We start from the raw sequence: 25,227 nt of genomic DNA, 5'->3' as shown, positions 1-25,227 counted from the left end.
ATATATATTTAAAACATTAATCATCATTTATTAAACAAAAAGTACATTCATATTTAATAAAATATATATTTAAACCATTAATCATCATTTATTAAACACAAAGTATTAAAAAATATCAATTATATAACGTTTTTTTTTTAAATAAAAAAAAATATTAAGGCACATGGGCCGGCCCACGGACAAGGCACGAAAAGCCCATGGGCCAGGCACGGCCCGAGCACGAAAATGGCCGTGCCTTGAGCGGGCCGCGGCGTAGGTTTGGATCAGTGGGCCTGGCACGGCACGGCCGAGGAGCCCAATATCCGTGCTGGGCGGGCCAATTTTGGGGAAGGCACGACGGGCGGCACGCGGGCCGACCCAAAGACGACCCCATGCCTACTACTCTACAGACGCGGCCGTCGGCTGTCACTTGGGTCCGCCGGGGCAACTAGCCGGTAGGGCACACATCCGCGAACTCATATCCAAGACCCCTCGGCGGCGAGTCAACGGGGCCCGCCGGCCTGCCATGGGTCCTCGAGGGGTAGATCGATCTTTCCACCGCTAGCCACTTGACCACTTGGCACTACGTGACAAAGGTGAAAGTCTATAAATACTCCTCAACTCTCATTGAGGAGGAGATCCACAATTTAACCTAAGAATCACTATTCATCTGGTAATATCTTCCTTATCTCTCTACAAAATATTCTTCGCCAAGTAACAACAACTTATCTCTCTAAGTTTACTGACTTGAGCGTCGGAGTGAGTTCGCTCGGTCCAAAGCCGAGCCCTCAGTTTGTTCACTGTTTCAGGAGACCGAAAGGAGGATTCAATCAAAGACGTCATTCTACAAGCACGGGTGGTAACAAATAACTGCTCTGGAATTACACCCGGAACAAGGATTGTCATTGACATGGTATAATATACATAAAATTAGAACTCAAAAAGTTTGTAACAATCAAAATAAACAAAATTATCTTCTTACTAGATTTAAATATATAATTACACATCTTATAATACGGGTAAACAGAGTAAAAAATAAAATCAACAATGTTACAATTTTAATTGATTCTTTTGTTATATAAGTTCGTCCATGGTACGGTCCGCGGTCCATTCGGTTTGGTCTAGCACATGACCGAAGACCAAAGTAGAAGAAATAGGTGGAATGTGGACCAAACCTAATAAAATACGATCCGATCTGGTCCGACTACTGAGGGCTTGCCTGAAATCCATGGAATAATTAAGGGTTAAATTTTAATTGAGTGATAATTACTAGAGAAGTTAATTACTTGGGTAATGAGTTCCTTGATGATAGTTTTGATGATAGTTTTGGCATATAAGAGTAATGATTACTGAAGATGTTTTACTCCCATAATCATTACCTGGGGGGAGTGTCGGTAATGTATTACCTCTTCACGAGAGTAATAAATTCGGGAGCTGAATAATTAGGAAGATGCTACACATACACGAGGTGTATGTGATTTTCCATACACGATCAATAAAATTATGCCACGTGGCAAACCAGAGTTAACATCTATTGGTTAGAGTAAGGTTAAGTTAGTAATTTGACATATGTAGTTAACAAGTTAACTACATCTAGGTATCATTATTTATGGAATTGTTTATATTTCTTCCTTTTATTAATGATTTTCATGAAATTTTATTTATTTGTATATACATTTTTATTTAGTTATTTTTTTAAAAATTAATGGGTTTTACACATTTTAATTAATCGATTATCCTTAATCATTTTCGGTTAAAATCCATTAACCCAAATTGATTAATCATGAACCCTATTTCAATTCGTCAAAATGAATTAACCCAAATCGATTAATTTATGAACCCTAATTTAATTCGTGAAAATCAATTAACCCAAATTTAATTAAAATCAAAATCGTAACCCTATTGTTATTTCGGTTAATCAATGAAATTCGATTATCCTATTGTTAATCAATGAAAATCGAATTAATCTTAATTTAATTTGATTAATCATAACCTAATTCATTTGTATTAATCAAATTGATGAACCCTAACTCAATAATCAAAATCGTAACCACAATTAATCCAAATCGTAACCTAAAACTTAATCAAATTGTTTGCGTTAATCAAATAGCAACCAAAATTAATCAAATATTTTTAACTCGGTTAATCAAATCGTATTCTTAATCAATTTTTAGGGTTAAATTAATCTCGTAGTGCAGGTTAGTTTTGATGTAAATTGTTTGCGTTAGTGTGGAATTAGGGAAAAAAGGCAAAAAAAAAAAAGGTGGCTATTGAGATTCGAACGCGGGTGGACTTAGCAGCATGTTTTTGCAAAGCAACTAATAACCAGGTATGCTAGGGATGTTAATTTCACCCTCATCCATCAAAACCCGATCCACCTGATCCTAAAGATGGATGAAAACCCGATTTAAATGGATGATGGAAGGATGGATGACGGATGAAACGGATGATGGATGACGGATGGGTTGGATGAAGAAATTCCACCCGCCATCACCCGATTTTATTATTTTTTATTTAATTTTTTTACTTATAACACATTATTAAGATATTAAATATTTAAATTTTCATATTTTTCTACTCTCAAAATAAATATTTTGTGAACCTACCCACTAGAAAGTTAAACTAAGATAATTATCTAAATTTATTTTTGTAGAGAAAAAAAAAATCATCATTTTTTTTAACTTGAAATATATAAATACACAACACCCGTTTATCACCCGATCCACCCGTTTCATTCATGGATGATGGATGGATGGATGACGGATGATATGTTTCACGGATGGCGGACGGGTTGGATGAGATTTTAAAAGGACGGATGGATGACGGATGAAGCTTCACCCGACCCGAACCCGATCCATTGACATCCCTAGGAATGCAAGGGTATCAGCACATAATACTAACACATTACAAATCTTTATATTGTAAAACTTCCACATTTTCTAATTCCGAATTTTAAATTTTCCTTTTTTAAACATATTTTTTCCTTAATTTTAGGAAATTAGGTTCTTAAGTATAGAAACTGCTTTTTAAAAAAAAAATCTATTTTAGATTTTAAAGTTTCCTTTTTTTAAGTATTCTTTCCTTGATTTTAGGAATTTAGTTTTTAAGTATAGAAACTGCGCTTTTAAAAAGATTTTTTTAATCTTTTAGATTTCATATTGTGAAAATATTTTTGCTTGTTTTTAGGAATTTATTTTTGAAAATTTGATCTTACTGTTGATAGTTTGAGGCACCAAAATCTTCCCATATTTTTGAATGAATAAACCTTATCAAAATAACCGTAAAAATTAAAAACAAAATTAAGTGAAGAAAAAACAAACATTTCATTAAAAAAAAAAATAATAACAATATTTAATTAATTGAATTAGGATTAATTGATTTCTAATTAATTGAATAAATCGAGTTTTATTAGGGATAACTGATAAAAAAAATTGTAATTATTAATAATAATAGTAATAATAATAATAGTTATAATATGTAAAACAAGAGAATAAAAAAATTACCTTAAATAATGTTAACTACATGTGGTGATCAACTTAACTATATATATTTAATTACCAATTTAACCCTTAATTAATCACTTAAGATTGACTCAAGTTAGCCACGTGTCACGAAATCATTGGCCGTGTATGGTTTTCTCATACACCTCGTGTATGTGTAGCCTTTTCGGAATAATTACTACCATACCAAACATGGAAAATACACCTTACTTATTACTCCCCTATTTATTTCCCCGTTTTTACCCTCAATCCAAGCAAACCCTGCATAAACACCCCTAATAACAAATTAACAACTACATCGGTTAACAAAAATGTCTTAATAACATACAAACTGCTGAACGCATTCTTCAATATCAACCCATCTTGTACACTAGGTAGCATGAACACTCTTCTTAGCCAATCGTCTCGTATCTGACACCGTGTCGGACGCCGACACTTGTTGAACACGCGCCTAAACATATCGAACGCCTATAAAACGTATCTAACTTTCTTCATTTATTTAGACACGCGCCTAAACATGTCGGATAGTGCATGTTTTCACTTTTCAATGAGAATTTGTGTGACAAGGTCTCAATCTCTCTCTAAAAACTTTACTCTCCCCTCTCTCTAAAAAAACACAAAAAAACCCTAATTTTTTTTAGTGTTCCGCCGTCTCCCCTCACCTCACACTTCTCCTCCGCTCCTCCTACCCTTTCGCCGGAGATGGGTTCCCCTTTGGACCTATCTCCGGCGATTGCACTTCTCCCTTATCTGTTTCTGCCCCCTAAGCCTTGATCGCGCCCTCCTCCTTGACAGCGCTCGTCTCTGTCGCGATCGTCCGGCTGGTCGTGGTATTGTTTGTCGTGTCGGTGCTCCGAGGTCGGTCCGTTCCTCCGTTCCCTTGTCCTGTCATCGAAGCCTTGCATGCCCAGGGGTGTTTCCCCTCCCCCTTTCCCCTTTCCCCACCCCTGGTGAGTTCCCCTTGTCCGTCAGCTATATGGGTTGGTCGATGAGTATAGCTCATCTTGTTGTAGTTTTTTGTATGTGGTGCTGGTTTTGAGACGATTTGGTGTTTCCCCTTCCCCTCGCCCCTTCCCCCACCGATCGGTCCCACTTACTGGTTTTCTAGTGTCGGTCTGAGTCGATCTCTTGGTTGGTTTGTTTGCATGTAAGCCGATGGTCCTGGGGGGTTTGTTGGAATTTGGAGTCTCGGTGTATGTTTCGGGTTTTGTGGTCTGTCGTGTTTCTCGTGATGACATGTTGGGTCCGTTTGTTTCTTGGATTGGTGCGACGTCTTGCCTGGGGTGTATGTCATGTCTGTTGGAGAAGTGTTGGGTAGGGTGGAGTCGGGGTTTTGGCAGTGTTGTTGGTTGGGTCGGATGCGGTGATTTTCTTTTATAATTAATGTTTTATCTTTCTATTTTGTGCCTTTCATTATACCAAATAAAAACCTCTTACAGCTTTATCTTACCGACTTTTTCATGGATTTTTGGGTGTCCTGTCCCCTTATCTATGGGTCTTTTGCTTTAGTTGTTGGACTAATAATGGTGATGGTAGTTTTACATTCGGTCTGTGTTGTGCCCATCTCTACCCGGCCTTTAGAGATGGTCTTGGTCAGGGGGATGCGGAAATGGTTTTCTCGATTGTCAGTTATTTATTTACTCGCTTTTCTGGGATACGAGTTTCTTGTCTCTAGTGATGGTGGTCCAAAGTGTAGGAGTTTTCTCTCATTTGGAGGCAGATGTTATTGGTCTGTGTTCCGCTTTCCCTTTCTACGTTCGTGTGGCGTAAGTACACTTGGCTCTCTCTCTCGATAGATCAAGAGTCTCGTTAGGTTTCAGATGATGCGTATCATAGCCGAGGAGATGAATCTCCGAGACACTCTTTTGGGTCTTATTGCAGGTATTTCTCCGAAGCTTTGGTTTCTAAGATAAGTGAAGATTTGGTCTATTATTTGGCCAACGCGGTTCGTCCCTTCAAGAAGGTGGAGGATGAAGATTTAAGTTTATGTGTTCAGCCAGCCGTACGCCATCAACACGTGTTTGTGAACCGATGTAGCTACTTTTCTGTCTTAGCTTATGAATTTAGTTGTATAAGTGCATTGTATAAGGAACCTTTCTTTCCAGTTGCCAAAAAAAAAAAAAAAAAAAAAATGAGAATTTGTGATTTCGCCAAAAAAAACATAGGATAGAATATCCGATAATTGATTGGCATGAATGAAAGGAGCAGTAGTTCCGAAGTCTTGGGTCTGTCTCTGTCATTATATAAACACCAAACTGCAACAGTCCTCATCCTGGTCCACCACACTTTTCAGCCGCCACCGCACTTCTTATATTACTAAATCAACTCTAAGGCGGCGACAATTATCTACAATGGCGACGGCGGCGACGGAGGCGGCGAAGATAATATCAGCACCATTGGCGAAGAAGGAGAAGCATGAGATTGATATGTTTGGCGACGTTAGAGTCGACAACTACTACTGGCTTCGCGACGATACTCGCTCTAATCCCGATGTTCTCTCCCATCTCCGCCTCGAAAATTCCTTTGTTGATTCCTTCATGTCCGGTATTATTATCATTTTCATTTCCATTTCTTTTCAGAATTACTCCCTCCGTCCCGCTCATTTGTTTACCTTTCGTTTTGGCAAAAAAAAAAAAAAAAAAGAGACGATCAATTATTTGATGACAAGTGGACTAAAATGGAATAGGTAAATAAATGATCGGGATAGAGGGAGAATATCAAATTCAATCACCTGAAAAAAAGAGGAGACGATCAATTATTTGATTATTGATTAGTTGATCGTCTATATGAACCAAAGAAAATGGATTAGGTAAACAAATGATCGGGATGATTATAATTTTCATTTCCATTTCTTTTCACAATTACTCCCTCCGTCCCGGTCATTTGTTTACCTTTCGTTTTGCCACAAAAAAAGAGGTCAATTATTTGATGACAGGTGGACTAAAATGGATTAGGTAAACAAATGATCGGGATAGAGAGGGAGAATATCAAATTCAATCACCTGAAAAAAAGAGGAGATGATCAATTATTTGATTATTGATTAGTTGATTGTTTATGAATCTATTTTTGAAATAATGGTCAAAAATAAAATATTTGTCGTTTTGGGTCGGTTTTGAAAATATTTGTCAAAATGGTGTCCACGTAGGCTCGGGATTTCTGGACCTAAAACACGCCATTACAAATGGCGTGTTTATAATGAGTAGGGAAAGAAACTTCATTAAAAAATGGACTAAAACAAACACGCCATTGGGAATGGCGGGTTTCGGAGGGGAAACACGCCATTCCCTATGGCGTGTCTTGTGTAATTTTTTTTTTTTTTTTTTTTTTTTTTTTTTTTTTAAGTTTAGTCAGTTGAGTACAAAAATTGTTGTAAAGACACGCCACTACTAATGGCGTGTTTCCTTCACAAAACACGCCATTAGTAGTGGCGTGTTTCAGGTCTAGAAATCCCGAGCCTACGTGGACACCATTTTGACAAATATTTTCAAAACCGACCCAAAACGACAAATATTTTATTTTTGACCATTATTTCAAAAATGGACTCATTGTTTATAGGAACCAAAGAATTTGAGGAACAGCTATACAAAGAAATTCGGGGACGAATCAAAGAAGATGATGTGTCTGTACCTGTAAGGAGAGGGAATTTTTACTATTACCGTAGGACTTTGGAAGGAGAGGAGTATGTCCGATATTGCAGGCGTGCTGTTTCTGATACCGAAACTAAACTCGAACAATCTGTGTTTGATACTATGCCAGACGGGCCTGATGCACCACCTGAGCATGTTATACTTGATGAGAATGTTAATGCTAAGGAACATGATTACTATTGTGTTGATGCTTTTGCGGTTAGCTTGTTATTCTTTGCAAATCATTGTCTTCTTACCAGTCGTGCACTCGTGCCCGCATTTGTTTATGTATATTAGTTTTATTTTGCCAGGTTAGTCCAAACAATATGTTGGTAGCATATGCAGAAGATACTAAAGGTGATGAGATTTATACTCTTCGCGTTATTGATATTCAGACTCGAGAGCCTGTTGAAAAGCCTCTTGTAGGAGTTACAGATGATGTTGAATGGGCGGGAGATACAGCCTTAATGTATGTCACTATGGATGAGACGCTTCGACCCTTCAAGGTATCAATTTCAACTGTCTCTTGCTCCTATAATTCATTTTGACAAGCTGATGGGATGTGTCTTTTATGGGACACTTGAAGAGAGTCTGATAATACCTGAACTCATAAATAACTGCTGAAAACCCTGTCTTTCACATGATATGCACAATCCATTTCATTTTGGTTGCGAATTTCGTGGAAACAAATTCAAAGGATTCTTGATAAGAACCCCTTACCCTGCTTTGAACACGAGCCACTTTTATTGGGCGTTGCGGTAATGATAATGATAATGTGGTATTCACTAGCTGGTTTACCATATCTGTTTCCAATAGTTAATTTCTACCTCAGGTACTGAGGACTTTGCCAAGGAATATATCCTTTGCTATATGATATACTAGTGCCCGCTTACCTCTCTTTTTTAAGATACCTTCCAAGTATTGAAGTCATCTATGTAGTGAGTTGTTTGGTCAACTGTTTCAGGTCTAGAGACCCTCAAAGCCAGCTAACAGGTTTTCGGTCTTTGTTTAGGCAAAGTAATTGCAAACATTTGTCGTCATAGAAGCACTAGAAGTTATTATTTGTGTATTTTCTGTTAGTTTTGTAAAAGCCTCAAGCTAAATATTTGACATTTGGAAAATGAAAGAAAACATATTTTGGATGGAATATTATGTTTTAACATTAGAGTATTTTGGGTTGGTAAGAATGGTTACATGGAACTTTTATGGAGGTTATTATCATAGCGTTTCTTCTCATGAGCTTCCTCTATCCGATGGTGAAATTGTTTGTTAGGTGTGGTTACATAAATTGGGAACAGAGCAGTCGAGTGATTGTTGCCTTTACCATGAGAAGGATGACAAGTTTTCAGTTGGTCTTACGGTTTCTGAAAGCAAGAATTATGTTTTTGTTTCATCTGGAAGTAAAACGACAAGGTTTGTCTTTTATCTCGACACTTCAAAACCTGAAGAAGGCCTCAAGGTTTTGACTCCTCGCATAGAAGGTGTATCCACATACGCCAGTCATCGTGGCAATCATTTCATTATTAGGAGGAGGAGTGATTTATGTTTCAATTCAGAACTTCTTGCTTGTCCGTTGGACAATTTGTCTGCATTGACAATCCTCCTACCGCATAGAGAAAGGTAAGATCCCAGCCTGGAATCTCATCACATTTTATGTTCGTGTAATCATACTTACATTTGCTGCTCTGTTACTTCAAACATAATGTCACCTACTTTTTCTATGAAAGGTTGTGGAAAGGGCCACAAACTCATTTACCATGACAACGGTTCTAGGGAAACAAGAGAAACTCCATCTTGCCTCTTTTAGGTTACCTAAATAATTACTTTTAGCAGCTATCCTAATTATTCTTGCTGAAATGATATTGAGAAGACGATTACTATTAGGCGGCATCTTAATAGACACATGTTTATTTTTGATTATTCACATTCCGCTTCTTAGCGTAGAGGCTAAAATAGGGCATTTGATAAGTAGAAATGAGTATATGACATGATACTCGAAAATAAAACATAAACTTTGGAAATTCATGTCTCATGATTGTTTATTTAGTGAAGAGAGCGGGACATTCTTAGATTGTTTTATGCAATGTAAAAATTATGTTAATCAATACTATAATAGGATTGGTTTGTACTTTGTAATCATCTAATTACTAATCAGTTAATTTTTTTTTTCACCCCATTTGACTTTACCACATTTCTTGTAATGATATGGTACCAGAATCACTGTATCAAGCATTATAATTCCCCCAATCCGAGGCTACAAGCATTATATTTTGGAATTATAAATTTATAATACTGATCATTGGTTTGTTTTGTGCAGTGTAAATATAGTGTATTTTCGACTCTTTATCAATCATCTTGTTGTATTTCAACGCGAGGACGGTCTTCCCAAAGTAGTTGTTTATAATCTTCCTGCAGCTCACCAGCCACTTGAAACACTTTCAGTGGGCCGCTCAGTTGATTTTGTTGACCCTGTATATGATGTGGATTCTTTGGAGTCACCATATTTGTCTACCGTTCTAAGATTTTCATACAGTTCTTTGAGGACTCCACATTCTGTTTTTGACCACGACATGGACACTGGGAAGACTGTGCTGAAGAAAACTCAAACAGTATGTTTCCTAATAACCTTTACTTATAATTATCCTATGTTATAAAACTTGTTTTTGATACATTTGTAATCTATTTACGTGCATAAATATGTCTTCGAAGTGTTCTTGGAGTGCATCATTAAGCAACATTTGGAGCATTTTCTATCATAAGTTAAGCGCCACTTTGACCTGTGAAGAGTTTTCTCAATTCTGAATTATTTAATTTTGGACTAAGTAAAGGTCAAAACTCAGATGGCCTACCAACAATCATAAAGAAATATCTACGCAAATTTAACTCTCATTTTTTTCACACTTGTCTTACATCCTCCGTTGTCCATATAATTTTAATCTAGTTTAATACTCCGTATCACATTCCTGGGTGAATCCTCATGCTTGTGGAACCTGTTATTACTTTCTATTGGCAATGCCACCCAAATTGCTCCTCTTACACCTTAAGTTTTCTTTTTCGCAGACCTCTGATGTACTTGTCTTACAGTCTGCTGGTTTTCTTTTTGTTTTCTTCCCTCTCACCGTGTGGATGTAATGATATTTAATCACTAAATTTCTCAATATTATATTTGTCATATACTATCGGCGAAATTTCCCTTGTGTATAAGACAATGTGATTTCCCTCATGAGGTTAATACATAATATTGCCACCTACAATGTGCTTATTCTATTACCAAATTCTTTTCCATACTTTACTAACTAGCTGTCACTTCAGTTCCCAATTACTGAATTCAGATTTCAGAGTACTAAACTAATTTCCAACCACAGAATCGTGGATGGCTATTTTTAATACAGCTAATGTCAAAAAAACTCAATGGCAAAGATAGATGTTCTATCGTTGAATCAACAAAATGTTGTCATCGTTTCTTTGCCCTAGCTCTATCTGTTGTTTCCTTCTTCAACGTTTTTATACATTCCACAGTTTACAATATGAAAAGTTGTTGTACAGCCGTATAGGATAGTCTCAATGGTAAGACTAGTTAACTAACAATTGCTCATCCTAAAAACTTGTTGATGTTTATATCTATATTACTCCAATAACTCAAATTGCCTGCGAGTTGCATATCAATACAACATGATACGTGCTGTGATACAGCACCTCGAACGTGTCTAATACTCCGGAAGTTGGGCATGTCACTCGTTACAACTCTGGTGCTGCTTGCAGAAAGTATCATTAATGAGGCGCAAGTGTGGAACTTGAAGAAGATGAGGAGATGGGAAATGCCTTACCAGAAAAAAAAAATGGAGCCAAGGACTTCATGAATGATAGATTGGAGAGGAAAGAGGAATAAGTGACACAAGTTAAAAAGTAAAAAAGAATTGTGAGGGTGAGAGGTTATAGGCAGCTGTGTAATAGAATTGCATGTTGCAATAAAATAATTTCCCTGCTTTAGTTTTTTTTTTAGGCTTTTGGTGCTGACGTCATACTATCGGATCCTCTCGTAGGCGAGAACCTGTTAATTTAGTGTAAATTTGAACTTCTCTTTTATGTTGTTGGTCATTTTCTTAGAATTCGACCTTACTCACAAAGTTAAAAATAGATCTTTAACTATTTGATGTGTGGGAAAATAGTTATCCTGTAAATTTCGTAGATAGTTTCCTACTGAAGGGCGTGAAAAGCTAGTTTCCTTTTCCAATGAACCCAAATATTCACCATTCTTTGGCTTTGAAGTATAGTGGAATGAAGCAGTCATTTTTCTAAATTTTTGCGCTTCTTACATTGTGAAGTTGTAAACGATCGGTGCAATTCTGGATACAATTTCCTCTACTGGTCAGTTTACCAATCAACCTTCCCCCATTTACCAAAAAAACATTTTTACCCGCTCGACATACCAAAATGCACCGTGTCCAAGTGACACTGAGGTCATAGTAGTGCTTTGCTGTACATGTTCCCTTCTTTTAAGGTCCAGATCTGGTATATGTTTGTTGTTGGAGCTTCACTTATCTTTCAGCCTTTCAGGTGCTTGGTGGTTTTGATGCATCAAATTATGTCACTGAAAGGAAATGGGCCACAGCTTCAGATGGTACTCGCATTCCTATATCAGTTGTATACCAGAAAAATCTTGTGAAGCTTGATGGTTCGGACCCACTATTATTGTATGGCTATGGATCCTATCAGGTGAGGCTTATGCTGTAGAAAATTGCTTTTGCCATTTTTTTTTTCTGCTTGCTTATTGCATGTGCCTTGGGCGCTCGTCAAAGCAGGGAACCTATATATTGTTTTTGTTTCATATTTCCAATGGAGAAAATTGCTTATGCTGTAGAAAATTGCTTATGCTGTAGAAAATTGCTTTTGCCAGTTTTTTTTTCTTGCTCTTGTGAAGTAGCGGTCCTTCAATGCCGTTCTCGACACAATTTTCATTTTGGGTCATAATAGCCTCTTTTCCCCCCTTTTTATTAGTGGTTGGCTATGTCAAGCAGTGCCTCTGCCTTCCGTTTTGAATTGAATTTATTAAGCCCCCAAGTCACCAGAAATAGTTATCTGATACGAAGACATGGCTTTGTATTTGCTTTTTATTTGTGCAAAATACCTTGAGCATATTGAATGTTGTTTTTCAGTTCACTTGACATTGGAGAACGCTATGAGTTGATAACATAGCTGTGGGGCATGAGGGACTATCTTTCTGCTTGAAAGCTAAAGTTATGCTGTTTTGACAGATAAGCATCGATCCTACCTTCAACACATCAAGGCTGTCTTTGCTAGACCGAGGAATAATTTTTGCAATAGCTCATATTCGTGGTGGTGGTGAAATGGGAAGGAAATGGTATGAGGATGGAAAATTTTTGAAGAAGATGAACACTTTCACTGATTTTATATGTTGTGCCGAGTATCTGATAGAAAACAAATACTGCTCAAAGGAAAAGCTCTGCATACATGGTAGAAGTGCAGGCGGTTTGCTAATAGGTGCTGTCCTAAATATGCGTCCTGAGCTTTTTAAGGCTGCTATACTTGGTGTACCTTTTGTTGACGTTGTTACAACAATGCTTGACCCGACAATTCCCTTGACAACTTCTGAGTATGAGGTAAGATTTTAATTTGAAGCAGTTTTTAGTGCATAATTATACTCATATGTGTCCACAACACACACACACTAGGCCTTCCTCGGCCACAAATGCCATCATATGTAAACTTGTTCCTGGTTCTGTAGGTTGGTCACCAACTCACTATGCACATAGGCATCGCTTGTAGCCCCTTCACCCTATAGTTCCTTGTGATGCAAAATACAAGGAAAGGAAATCCTAATCTTAGATTCCAAGAGTGATTGTGTTTGGACTTACACGTGCTCTGATTCAAACAAGATCGATGAAATATTGAACTTTCAAGTCATGCTGTATGCTGCCCAAGGCCGGTCATTAGCAAGTGTTCTATGTGCAGTCGTAGAGGGCTCCCGATTTCTAGAGGGACCAGTAGCTTCGAAGTTTATAATATATACATAGTCCGAATTCTCCCCTTTCATTTTTTCGCAGTAACTTAGGTTGGGGACAATTAACTTCCAACTTAAAAGAACTATAATCCTTGTCAACTTATCTCTAGTCCAAACTAACTCCTACTTAATCCACAAACCTACCACCGGGCACCAGTACAACCCCGGACCCACCACCCGCACAACCCTATAACCCCCTCCTCCTTTCGCCATCTTGTTTTTTTTTTTTTCTTTTGGGGGAAGTGTAAGCTTCTCATTATAATCAAAAGTTATCCCATACATCACATATTACATCTCATCTCATCTGATCATACTAATAGATGGACTCTTAGTGAATGCTAATATATCTCAGCCAATCTAACACACAACAATTTCTACATTTAACATCATACTGACTAATTCTCATCTTTACTTCTCTTTTAACATTGTTGCATAAAACCTGAGGGCGTAAAATGTACCCCTCCAACCTGCACTGATTTCTGCCAAGCCAGAGGTGAGCCATGAGACAAGCCAGAATCATGGCCACCATGGCCAACTCCTGTTTACTACATGCATGTTTACTACACGCAGAAGACTGTCTCCACTGTGTCCGCCATAGTATACAATTAGTGACATAGTATACAATTAGTGACAGGCAGCTCAACCATGCACCAGTTTGCCATCAACTTTAAACAAAGCCTACTTTACTTGCATTCGACAAAAAAGGTGGGCACGGCTCTCCTCCAGTTCTCCACACAGATAGCAGCAGTTAACCTGCACAATCTGCATTCTTAACAACCTGTCCTGTGTTAGCAATCTGTTCTGAGCCACTAACCAACACAAGAAGGAATGCCTGGGTATAATCCATCTATTGAGCACCCAAGGATACCAATTAACCTTATCCCCATCTGGTCTAAGCCATTGGTAGCCTGCTTTGATACTATAATGCTCTACATTTGAATCAGAGAATAAATTAGCTTTATAAATATTCTTGACTGGCATATCTTCCTCCAAGCCCAACTACTGCCAATCCCAGGTTCATAGTCTTTCGCCATCTAGTTAACACGGTTTTTCTTTCGATTTTAAATTCCAATCGCGACCATTTTGTTTTTGTTCACGTGGAGGTTTATTGTCTTTGGTTTATTGATTTCTTCGTCTTACGTATCATGGTTATGTGCTATTGGGTTTTATTTTGGGATATTTCACGGTAATAATCCAAACTAAGACCCCTCTTCTCATAATAATCCAACCTAGTGTTTAACTGAGAAAAATCCAAACTTCGACATCATTTAACTTGTACTAAACTTATCCCACAATTTACCTAATATCACAGGTTTTTTAACAGGTGACTATATATGGTGTATTTCTTTTGTATTTTTTCTGACTTCTTTTTCCATTGTTTGTTAGTCTTCATCTTCCTAAATCAATAACTTTCCCTAAATTAAAAACAAAACCCAAATTTCATCGAAACCCAGAAAACTCCTGATCGATAACATGATAGATGCATTTTCAAGTGTGCATCCTCAACAGTACTACATCTTCCATACATAGTAATCAGAGGATTTCCCATAGAAAAACTCGACAAGGCATACCCTAAGTGAACCACCTGAGAATAGAGTTGTCTCCCCGTCTCGAGTGCTCCAAGATTCGAGCAGGCAATTGCAGCCCAGCATATGAAAAATCACAAGGCTGAAAACCCTCAAGTCTCATCCTATTTAGTAACCTGATCCCTTCTTCTCCGAGTCCAGTCTGCGCATAAGCGGCTATCATCACAGTCCAGCTCAAGTGATTCTTCTCCGGCATTCTACTGAAGAAATTTCTAGCTTCTAAAACCTGCCCATCAGTTACATAACCCGACAGAATTGAATTCCATTAAATTACATCTTTAACCGGCATCTCTTAAAAAATATGCCTTGCTTCACGAATTGTACCACTTTTGCAGTACAATGTGACGAGCACATTAGATATAGAAGGTGTAAGTCTAACTCTGCCTTTCAATTCCTTTCGAAAAATCCGAGCATGTATTTTCCTTCCGGTTCCATAAAAGCCAACACTAGTAGAAAGCACCCAGAACATTTATATATGTATATTCATCATGAAGTGTGCCTTCATCATTCATTCTCCTCAACCCAAAAATCCAAATCAAAATTAAAACCCAAAAATCCAACAAATTTAACAAAAAAACGCTAATCCAAATCAAATATTTTGATCAAATAGTTTCAGTGATTACCACAAATTAAAATCCAAATCCAAATTAAAATAGGGTGAGATATGGATTGATTGCGTGAACCTGAAAGACTAGCGAAATCGTTGATCGGAAAGTGAGAGTGAGATTTGGATTAATCGCGCGAAATTAGGGTTTGAAGTGGGAAAGTATGAAATTGGGGGAAAAGGGGAGAAACATATGAATATGTAAAGGGTGCAGAGGGTATAGAGAGAGTTATGGGTGGTTTGGTGTCAGTAGTGGTGATGGAGCTCGTTGGTGGTGGGATCCTAGAGAGGAGGTTGTGTGGGATCAGAGGAGGTCAGTGATGGAGTTGGTTTGGCAGTAATAATAACAATTATACTTTTTCCTTTTTCTTTGAGAAAAATAGAGTAATAACCCGATTAACAGGTAACAAGTCATCTAGTCTAATTTAAGAAGAGTATAGTTAAAGATAGGTTTATTATGAGTTAAAATGTTATTGGGATTATTATGAGAAGACAAGGGTTAGTTTGGATTATTCTTGTGAAATAACCTTTTTATTTTTCAATATTTTGGTTTTACTTAAATCTAACTTTCTGTTGGTACTTGTGTGAGGCTGTTACAACTAAGTCCTTAACTCTTTATAAATCGAGGTATACAAGTATGAAATAAGTAGTTTTTCATTCATGTGACTATGTGAGGTATTTCCCACAAATAGGAGGGAGAAAACTTTAATATTTTTGTTCGTACCATTTACAAGATTCAGTTGCACTAGTGTTTTTCCAGACAAAAAGTTTACAAAATCAAGGGAATATAAAAAACAGCAAAAAAAAAAAATTGAACATTTAACTTTGTGAAAAAATTCAAAAAACAATACTCTGTAGTACTCAGAGCCTCATATAGGCCTTGTTTGGTAATCAACAGATTGATATTAGCAGAAGCAGATTGGTCAAACAGATTATAAATGACAAATTGGATTAACAGGTTTGACTAGTATATTTCAATTAGCAGATTTAGTAGAAGTGTTTGGTAATTAGCAGATTTTGGTTAATAGATTGTTGTATCTATGTGTAGATTGTTGACGGATTCATATTTCACAATCTACTAACGTGAATATGCTGGGTAGAGCAGCATATAGAAAAACAGTAGATTGAGCTTCAATCTACTCTTTCAATATGCCATTTACCAAACACTCAAAATAGTAGATTGGTGAGTCAAACATGCTAAAAGCCTTGAATATGCTGAAATTTTCCCAATCCGCCATTTACCAAACACCCCCATAAAGTGCAACAACAACAACAACATTACCCCAGTGCCTCAATGGCTCCCACAAATTGCGGGGTAAGGTCCCCAAAAATCTCCGGTACCGTGCGTGTGCTGCCCTCTGTAAGAGTAGATTGATCTTGGTCATGGTTACAAAGACCTTATCACCTCGAGAATCAAGCCAACTCGGAAGTTAGCGTTCAGTTTTGAATTATATGCTATAAATTTGAATCATGTCATCAAGCATTACGCATTTTCGTACATTCAGTTCAATATGCTTTTATGTTGAACTTTTTGTGACCAGGAATAGCGTGATAAACTGTCTTTCAGAATCTATATTTCTCCTCTTGTACTCTTTTAGTTTAAACTAGAGCATGTAATGAACTATCAAAATATTGTTACAGGAATGGGGCGATCCTCGTGAGCGAGAGTTCTATTTCTATATGAAGTCATATTCTCCTGTGGATAACGTGAGTTCTTGGATATTCCAGTCCCCCTCCCCTTGCTTATTAACTTTTGATTCCCTCTCTAATTTTTACTTGGAAGTGTTTATTATGTTTACATACTGTATTATTTATCCTTTTGCATTCTTATGAGTTTCCAGGTTAAAGCACAAAAGTATCCTGATATACTTGTTACAGCTGGTCTGAATGGTGAGTAGCAAGACTCTCTGGTTTGTGCTCTGATAGTCTGATTATTGGACATAACTAAATATCATTACACAACATCTTAGAGCAGTGGGGGTTGTTCTACATGTGCATCTACACAGAGCTCCATCAATATTCTCGCCATCTCTCTGAGATCTTTTCTCCTGTTATTGGTTTGCAAGAGACCCTTCCCCCATGAATGAAAAAGTGAAAGGTCTATTTGGTCCGCTGTTAGTAAACGTCAGTAGACAACATGTCGTTAAGAGTATTTAAATCGTGGGCATCTAATAAAATTTTGACAGGCAGTCACTAGGTTGTTCATCATGTACCAAGCTCTAGGTACACACGTGTAGGCGTGTAGTCAATTACTCTATAAATATGCTCAAGTACACTTTGAGATTACACTTTATATTAAGCATTTCATAAATATTAAAGATATATGATCAAGCATTTTTTGAAATAAGTGAGCATAATCTTTGAATATTTGAGCATCTTTGTAGAAATGTAGAGTAATTAACTGAGCATTAGTTGTTAACAATTGAGTATTTTGAACAAAATGTATTATCTCAATGACAGAAAAATGGCCAAGCATGTATTAGAAGTAGCACAACATTTTCATCAAGTAATTAAGCACACTCTTTCATTGAGCTTATACACATTAGCGAGCATAAGAATTATGCTGGGGTATACCTAGAGCTAAGTAAACTCGCTCGTATATTCCGTTTTGCACAGGAGCTCTTTTATGCTCTTCTAGATGCTTGATAAATTATACTCCGTACGTCAAATTCACAAATGCCAATTGGCATGAAGCTGGATACTTGTATCATGAGGTTTCCATTAACTAATCTGTGTTCTTTCTGACAGATCCACGTGTGATGTACTCAGAGCCTGCCAAGTTTGTTGCAAAACTTAGGGAACTAAAAACTGATAATAATGCCGTGTTGTTTAAATGTGAATTTGGTGCTGGGCACTGTTCAAAATCGGGAAGGTAAATCTTCTTTTTGAGTCAATTTCAGTATCATTTAAGTGGTTTATGTTGTTTAATTTTCATTTGATTGTTTACTTTCCTGTATATATATTCATTTACTGGAATTAGATGCACCATCCTCGACGTTAAATTTTTTTTGATGAAAACTGAGTCGCGGGAAAATGACAAACTAGTCAAGTAATTTGAACCTAATGGCTAATGAAGCACTTGCTCTTTATTTCCTTGACTAGCTCAGTCATATATTTTCTGAGGTGGTTGGCTTGTATCGCTGTCCAAACAATTGCGTAAATCTCATGCTAATCTGCGAGTTTTACCTTTGTTATGCAAGAACTTTTGTGTGAGGCTGCATCTCCACCTCCCTGAACCCTGAATTAATGAAATTTCACTGGATTTTACTTGTTTCATATGAGAATACATAATTTTTTAGTACTCTACATGTCCCTAAATACAAAGTTTTATTTGTTACATTTTGCGTTCTATTTAGGAGATGGAAAATATGTGATAAGATTATTAAGGGTCACGGTCACACTCACGTAAGAGGGTTTATGTGGGTTGTTTCTTTGTGTAGAGAAGACGGTGTTACTACTTATTATACATCTTTGATATCTTTAGCAAAGGATTTTCTTTGTCAGGTTTGAGAAGCTCCAGGAAGTCGCCTTCACATACACATTCTTGCTGAAAACTTTAAACTTGATTCCTGCCCTTGAAAAGCTACAAAAATGATTTCGAGATAAGTCTATTTCTTGAGCAGCTTGTTTTGGCAAAGGCATCCCGTGATGGACAATGCACCTGAACTGAAGATGATGGTTACCTTATTTCCTCCAGAAATTAAACTCTGACATGTCTTCTTCCATATGTGCATTTTATTTTCTCGGTTGTAGTTGTTGCAGGCAGGCTCAGTTTGTACTCTATGCGGAATGCTTGTACCTGTCATTTTTTTTATCGAATTATAGGTACATATATTTACTTTAACATTCTTGAGTTGCTTTTACCTGTCATTTTTTTAACACAAAATCTCATTGAAGACGGCGATATCTGTCACAAGCTTGTGACGGATAACGTTTCCTCTCACAAAATACCTATGAGAGGTGAGTGGGGAAGCACATGGGGGGTGCCCTACCTTGTCCCCTCTCCCTTTTTGTGAGAGGTCTTCAGCTTGTGATGGGATTAACCCGTCACAAGCAAGATGCTTTGTTTTTTTAATCGAATTATAGGTACATATATTTTACTTTAACATTCTTGAGTTGCTGAAGACTTTTTTTAAGAGAGAGTTGTTGAAGATTGATTTACAGAATTGGAATGGAATTGAATTCCATAATTAAGACCTTTCAAGTGTGTTGAAAAAAATTTGAATTTGGAATTGGAATTGGGTTTAACTTCTTTCTGATTGAATTACCTAGCTCCCCCTAGGTAATTGCAAACTCCTATGGAATTAAATTCCTGTGTGGGCAACCAAACGGGTTTACTAAAATCACATGAATTTCATGTGGGAAGTTAATTCCCATGAATTCGGTATTCCGGTGGAGTTAGATTCCAACGGACAACCAAACAAGCACTAATTTCAAGTTAGTTGAAATTTGGGGTTTCAAATTTCTACCTAATAGCCGCCGTTGCAATTCTAGCACCGTCCGAAGTCTTATCATATACTCCGTACTATTCTCGCGATGCTAATTCTGCAGCAAAATTTTTGTTTTACACAAATTTTTGCTTAGGAAAAGTATATCCGATTTAAACTTACAAGTTACACCGGTTAAATTGAATAGATGAAAATAGTAATGAAACAACTGTAATAATATAGAAGAGGATAAATTTGTATTAAAGAAGAGGAGAACCTAACTAGTAGCAAAGGGTAGAGCACTCACTACCTAAAATTTCAAAAAATGGTTAAAATTATCGATTTTTACTACCCAAAATTCGTATATATAAACCTTAACATAAATATAAACAATACTAGAAAAGTTCGCTACCAAAAAATTTTATTTTTAGAATTTCGCCCCTAATTAAAGAGTTTAACTATAATTGTAATTTACTCTAGTACAGAAAACCCCATTTTTGTAACATAAGTGGACTCTAAAACAAGAGTTGAATTTGGCGGAACATATTTTATATCAAAAGGGCTCACATGTCCCTTTCATGGCCGATTTCTTATATCTTATATCTTATATAAAAAGAGAATAGGGGGTTTGGCTATTTTGGCGCGGCCTATACCCTTCGACTATACCAATATTTACGGTCAACTCCAATTTCCTACTATTTTCTGTTTTTCTTATGTTTCCACCGCTGAAACTTCTTCTTCATCTTTTCTTACTATATTTTTATTCATCTCTATCCAGACATTTCTCCTTATCATTCTTATCTTTTCCATCCTCCATTCTCCACATATTCATGTTTTTTCTTATCTTATATGCAAAAACAAAACTGATTGTAGTTGAATTGCAGTGACAATAATAGGGATTTTTTACTTTGTTAGTTCTTTCAAATTAATTTATACTGTTTTCGTGTTTGTTCGGTCGGAATCGTAGATTGAATTCCCTATGTCTTGCAACTCTTTATCCTCAAGGAAAACAGTTTACAGTACTGCTTCCACTTCATCTCAATGTTGTCGGTAATTCAGTTTGGACTCATGATCGCCTACAACCGTTAATGAACGCATCAATTCTGGGCGATTGTTTGGACTGTTCTATAATGAAGGTAAATGAATATGCTCATCTTCTTTTAACAAGATTTTTATATCATATTCGTCTTTTGTCTTGTATACCTGAACATGAAATTTGCACACCAAGTGTTTGATTAATTGTCAGAGAAAAATGATAGATAATGCTATATGTATTGTCCAATTTTTGTGTTCAGGTATATTACTTAAACCCCCTTCATCTAATTTTTTTTCCTTGTCGAATTTTAGCTTTGATCCCAATTCATGGAGCATTTGCTAAAGCAGTTTTCTGTACTTTATTTCGTTCGTTGGCGAGTCTTATTTGAGTCTAACTTTGCTATCTATAAAATTTGAACGGTAATCATAGTTGGATTAACCAACGGCAATCGCACATCACATTTTGTTTCCTTGTATTTTTATAGGATACAAAGATGAAATCCTTCATCGAAAATAGAATAAGAGATTTCGTTATGTGTTTCAGGGTTTCACTATTCTAAGGTTTTGTGTGCTCCTATTGTGACCTGAGGTGCAGGATTGCCTCTTGTTTTTTACTGGCGTCACGCCTATTTACGAATCCGTTGTTCAAGCTAAAACAATCGACGACAATATACACATGTAAAACTATGTTTGTCATAGAGCTAAAAATTCGCTTGGAATTGTGAATTGAAAACAGAAAAAATACAATAACACAAAAGCTTATCTGTATTATTTCGGCCTTCTGGTTGTTTTAGAGTGTCAAAATTTATTATTTCAGTCTGTGACGGGTTTGCCTTGTATAAAGAAGTACGAAATAATGGATTGGTTTTGCTGAGTTTGTGTAATAAGGTAAGTGAAACAATGCCATGTTTACAATCCGTCACTGTTATTAATTTGCGACAATTTAGCTATGCATAACCTGCATATTGAATTTGTTTCAGTTAGGTATATAATTAGCTTTTGAAGTAGTTATTATTGGATCGTTTCAATTTCTGTTCGATTCCAAGTTTGATTTTGTATTCTGATTTGATTTGTTTTTTCTTTATTTTTTCAAATGTGAGCCGTTTAAAACATATGAGGATTATCCTAATAAGAATATAAAACTTAAATCAGGAAAACTACAAATGCATAACGCATTTCTAAGAACATAAAGTTAGTTTATGGTTTAACATTAAAGATCCTCATGTGTAATGTATTATCCTAAAAACTTCAACAAGTTGTCTTATTTCGTCAAAGATTCATTTTTGCTTATTCACAACTCCGTCCTTGCTTCTTCTCTCACTCTACTTCTGTATTTATGATTCATTTTCCCTATGTTACTTTATGGTGTAGCTGTGCGCTGGTCCGTCGCCGTGATAAGGACTGCGTGTCAACGTTCGGGTTGCGTTCATGCCTCGGCTACCACCTCTCGATCACCCATAAATTTTGTGCGATTGTTTGGTTCATTCTAGAATGGAGGTAATGAATTATGCTCATCTTCCTTTACCATAATCGTCTTTGTATTGTGCTCCTTAAAGTGATTTTTTTCTTATAGTGAGCACCAAATGTTTGATTACGTGTCAAAATGAAGTGACAGTGTTATCTCATTGACTATGTTGTGTCGAAGTTTTTCCGTTGTGCAATACCTCCATGTCATCCGGTTCTTTACATTTTCAGTCATTTATGAGGAGTATTTTAATCATACGTAAAGAATCGTGTGGGACAAGGTAGTATTATTTTAGGCAGGTGTTGAGCCTAATAACTTAAGTTATTGTCGGAAAAACTTCTTTTGTAGTTCCAATACGTGATTTTGAGTAAGATATCAATTAAAATAAGTTTGCGAACATAGAATTCACTAAGAAATTTGTTCCTAAGCTTGACACATGCGTTAATGGTGAACAACAATGATATTTCTCTTGATAGGACGAAGTTGTGCTTAATCTTAGCTGCAATTATTTTGGCTTGAGTAGTTGTTTCTGCCGATACATATTTTCTAGATGACTCGATTTTATCGATTACCATAAAACCAATCGATCTCATGGATGACTCCTCTCTACCTGTGGAAGCTAGCATGTTTGAGCGGGTCATCTTTATCTCTTGATAATTTTGCTTTTTGCTCTGTGTATATGCTAAGATTTTCTAGAGATACTACATGCTTATTCTTGCCTCCAACTTTGGTATTTAGCATTGATTTTAGATTAGCAATATACCACAGAGAGGGATTTTAGTGTGCTTGTATTCCTTGGAACACATCTATATTTACGGTCAAGCCCCTCTTGTGCATTACTTGGCTTCACACACAAAATAATTTCTTTCTTTGTTATCTTATTTGTTTATTCTTTCAGTCTTTCATCCACAGTCCATGGAAGCGGTGATCTTTTTCTTAGCTTATCCTACATTCGTAATTGCAATTTTACACTTAAATTTCAATTTTCAGATGTCAGCCAAAGTTTCAATTTTTGCTGCGTTTTTATCCGTGGAAAGCATTTATTGCAGCTGATTGTTTGCTTTGCTTTTCAAAGGTGTGTTTTTCTCTAACTCAAGTTATATTTCTTATTTTATTGTGAAAGTACAAACTTAGGTTTGGTGACGGGGTATACAATGGTTTTTGCTTGTCTATTTGTCGTGTGGATAAAAAAAAAATCTGGCTAACAAGTAACAGTATGGAACTATGGATAGTGAGTTAGTGACAATGTTGTTTCCTTTGTTCTTGGTGAAGAGAGCCCGATGAGGTGAAAGTTGTGATCTTTCCCTTTCGTCAGTCCCTTGCACAAGCAATAACGTTAATATATGGATAGACTTGAACTTTTTTGTTTTACATTGACCTCTCCATGTATTTCCAGCTGAAATGGATGAACCGACTTGCAACTGTTAAAAAAGATGGAACTGTACAATTTGAAGTACCTGCAAATATTAAAAATCCAAGCCTTCATTTAGGACCTGGAGTAAGTTATGATCATACCTCAGAAATGGAAGAACACTATTCAGCTGAGTATGAAGATCTACCTCCTATGCAAATTGTGATGCTAATTGTTGGTACCAGGGGTGATGTACAACCCTTTATCGCCATTGGGAAGCGTTTGCATTATTTATTGTGTAGAGGCAGAGTGATTTTGCAACAGCAAAATTTGAAGGATTTGATATAAGGCCTGATTTGATCCCAATCTTGCAAAAGATTTGGCAAAAGCATGTCAACATACTAGAGAACAACGTTGTACGTAGTGAGGACATAATTGCTAGGGGATTGGAGTCCCTAGCCACTATGATACATTAATTTCTCGGTAAAAAAACAAAAGAAAAAGCTTTTAAAAAAATACTCATTTCATTACTTCTTACTATTTGATTTTTATTTCTCAAATCAAAATACAATGAGCAAAAACATGAAAAATAAATGAATTGTCAATTTAAATTTCATAAATAATACACTAAAAAGTAACTCTCTATAGATACCGTGCATACATTCCGCACTACCAACTACCGTTATGCATATCCTTTTCTTATCAGTTATACATAAATGAATGTAACACAAAACTAATTTTCCACTATTCAAACACACATTTGATCCAAAAAAATTATTCTAGATAAATTGGGATTTGTGACTTAGCTACATCCTTGAAATTAATTTACACTACATCCCATGTTTGGTTCGTTATGAATCTTGATTGGTTAGCTTAAGCAACCGATGACTTCTAATATTAGTTTGTCATCGTCTTGCGACTCTTAATTCACGTGAGAAACAATCCTCCTCTTTGCCTCACTCTATTCTCAATTTGGTGGGAATTATCGATTTCAATAAATTTTCTTGGTTTGAATGTTTTATTTCCAATTTAAATTTGTTATTTTCAATGATCGATGATGTAGTCTTTGTTGAGCAATGGTGAAGTACAAGATTTTGTCATTTTGATGATGTTAAGAGATAAGTACTAAGAAGAGGTAGTTTTAGAATTTAAATTCCATTACCCCTTTATTTTTACGCATTAATTTAGAACCGTTCAACGATCCCAAAACGCGAGCTGGAACATCGAAAAGAAGTGGACTCTCATTTTTTGTAAGATTTAGGAGTTGTTTAATCGACTATTTTGGAACAGAATGGAATGAATTGAATTTGATTCATTCTAATGTTTGGTTATAGAATGGAGTTAAATACCCCATGATATTTAACTTTACTCTAACCCCTTATAATCTTATCGGTACGTATTCTCTCCATTTTCTTGAAAGAAATGAACCTCCATTTCTTATAAACGGTCCGGATTAAATCTTATAAAGTTCTAATGATTGTAATCGTCTTATAAAAGTAATGTTTTAGTAAATGAACATAGAAAATATATTTAAAATTGGAGTATTAGAGAGGAAATGGAGAAGATTCACATTTACCCAAAGTTTCAAACTTTATTCTTCCCTTTACAAGTTTAGATTAAACGAAATAATTT

The 25,227-nt window shown here is 36.3% G+C and overlaps 2 protein-coding genes across 3 annotated transcripts; both read left to right on the top strand.

The window, feature by feature from the left end:
- The first annotated feature begins 5,590 nt into the window (after positions 1–5,590).
- LOC141597996 (uncharacterized) lies at positions 5,591–19,571 on the top strand. 2 transcript variants are annotated; one of them, XR_012523216.1, is made up of 12 exons: positions 5,591–6,023; positions 7,035–7,324; positions 7,417–7,611; positions 8,379–8,725; positions 9,423–9,714; positions 11,663–11,821; positions 12,361–12,726; positions 16,959–17,024; positions 17,159–17,207; positions 18,066–18,189; positions 18,822–19,142; positions 19,404–19,571. XR_012523216.1 is itself a non-coding variant. In XM_074418059.1 (11 exons), exons 1-11 carry the CDS (start codon positions 5,675–5,677, stop codon positions 18,910–18,912), a joined length of 2,328 nt encoding a protein of 775 aa, XP_074274160.1. In that variant the 5' UTR covers positions 5,591–5,674; the 3' UTR covers positions 18,913–19,163. The 2 variants fall into 2 exon arrangements, 1 of the variants encoding a protein (XP_074274160.1); XM_074418059.1 differs by lacking the exon at positions 19,404–19,571 and having other exon boundaries at positions 18,822–19,163.
- Positions 19,572–22,204: 2,633 nt separating this feature from the next.
- LOC141597980 (sterol 3-beta-glucosyltransferase UGT80A2-like) lies at positions 22,205–24,131 on the top strand. The gene is made up of 3 exons (XM_074418058.1): positions 22,205–22,276; positions 23,235–23,319; positions 23,641–24,131. The coding sequence occupies exon 3, from the start codon at positions 23,650–23,652 to the stop codon at positions 23,941–23,943; it is 294 nt and encodes a 97-aa protein (XP_074274159.1). The 5' UTR covers positions 22,205–22,276; positions 23,235–23,319; positions 23,641–23,649; the 3' UTR covers positions 23,944–24,131.
- The last annotated feature ends 1,096 nt before the right edge of the window (positions 24,132–25,227 follow it).

This window comes from Silene latifolia, chromosome 1 (assembly GCF_048544455.1).
Source record: "Silene latifolia isolate original U9 population chromosome 1, ASM4854445v1, whole genome shotgun sequence".
In the NCBI taxonomy this organism is placed as follows: Eukaryota; Viridiplantae; Streptophyta; class Magnoliopsida; order Caryophyllales; family Caryophyllaceae; genus Silene; species Silene latifolia.
The sequence above is the reverse complement of the archived record's forward strand: the minus strand, read 5'-3'. Positions and strand labels throughout refer to the sequence as shown.

Excerpts from the sequence above, each read along its gene's own strand:
- LOC141597980 (XM_074418058.1), top strand. The coding sequence starts at position 23,650 with ATGAACCGACTTGCAACTGTTAAAAAAGATGGAACTGTACAATTTGAA.
- LOC141597996 (XM_074418059.1), top strand. The coding sequence starts at position 5,675 with ATGAAAGGAGCAGTAGTTCCGAAGTCTTGGGTCTGTCTCTGTCATTAT. Across the intron at positions 6,024-7,034 it reads TGTTGATTCCTTCATGTCCG|GAACCAAAGAATTTGAGGAA; the intron begins GTATTATTATCA and ends CATTGTTTATAG. Across the intron at positions 17,208-18,065 it reads TGTTACAGCTGGTCTGAATG|ATCCACGTGTGATGTACTCA; the intron begins GTGAGTAGCAAG and ends TCTTTCTGACAG.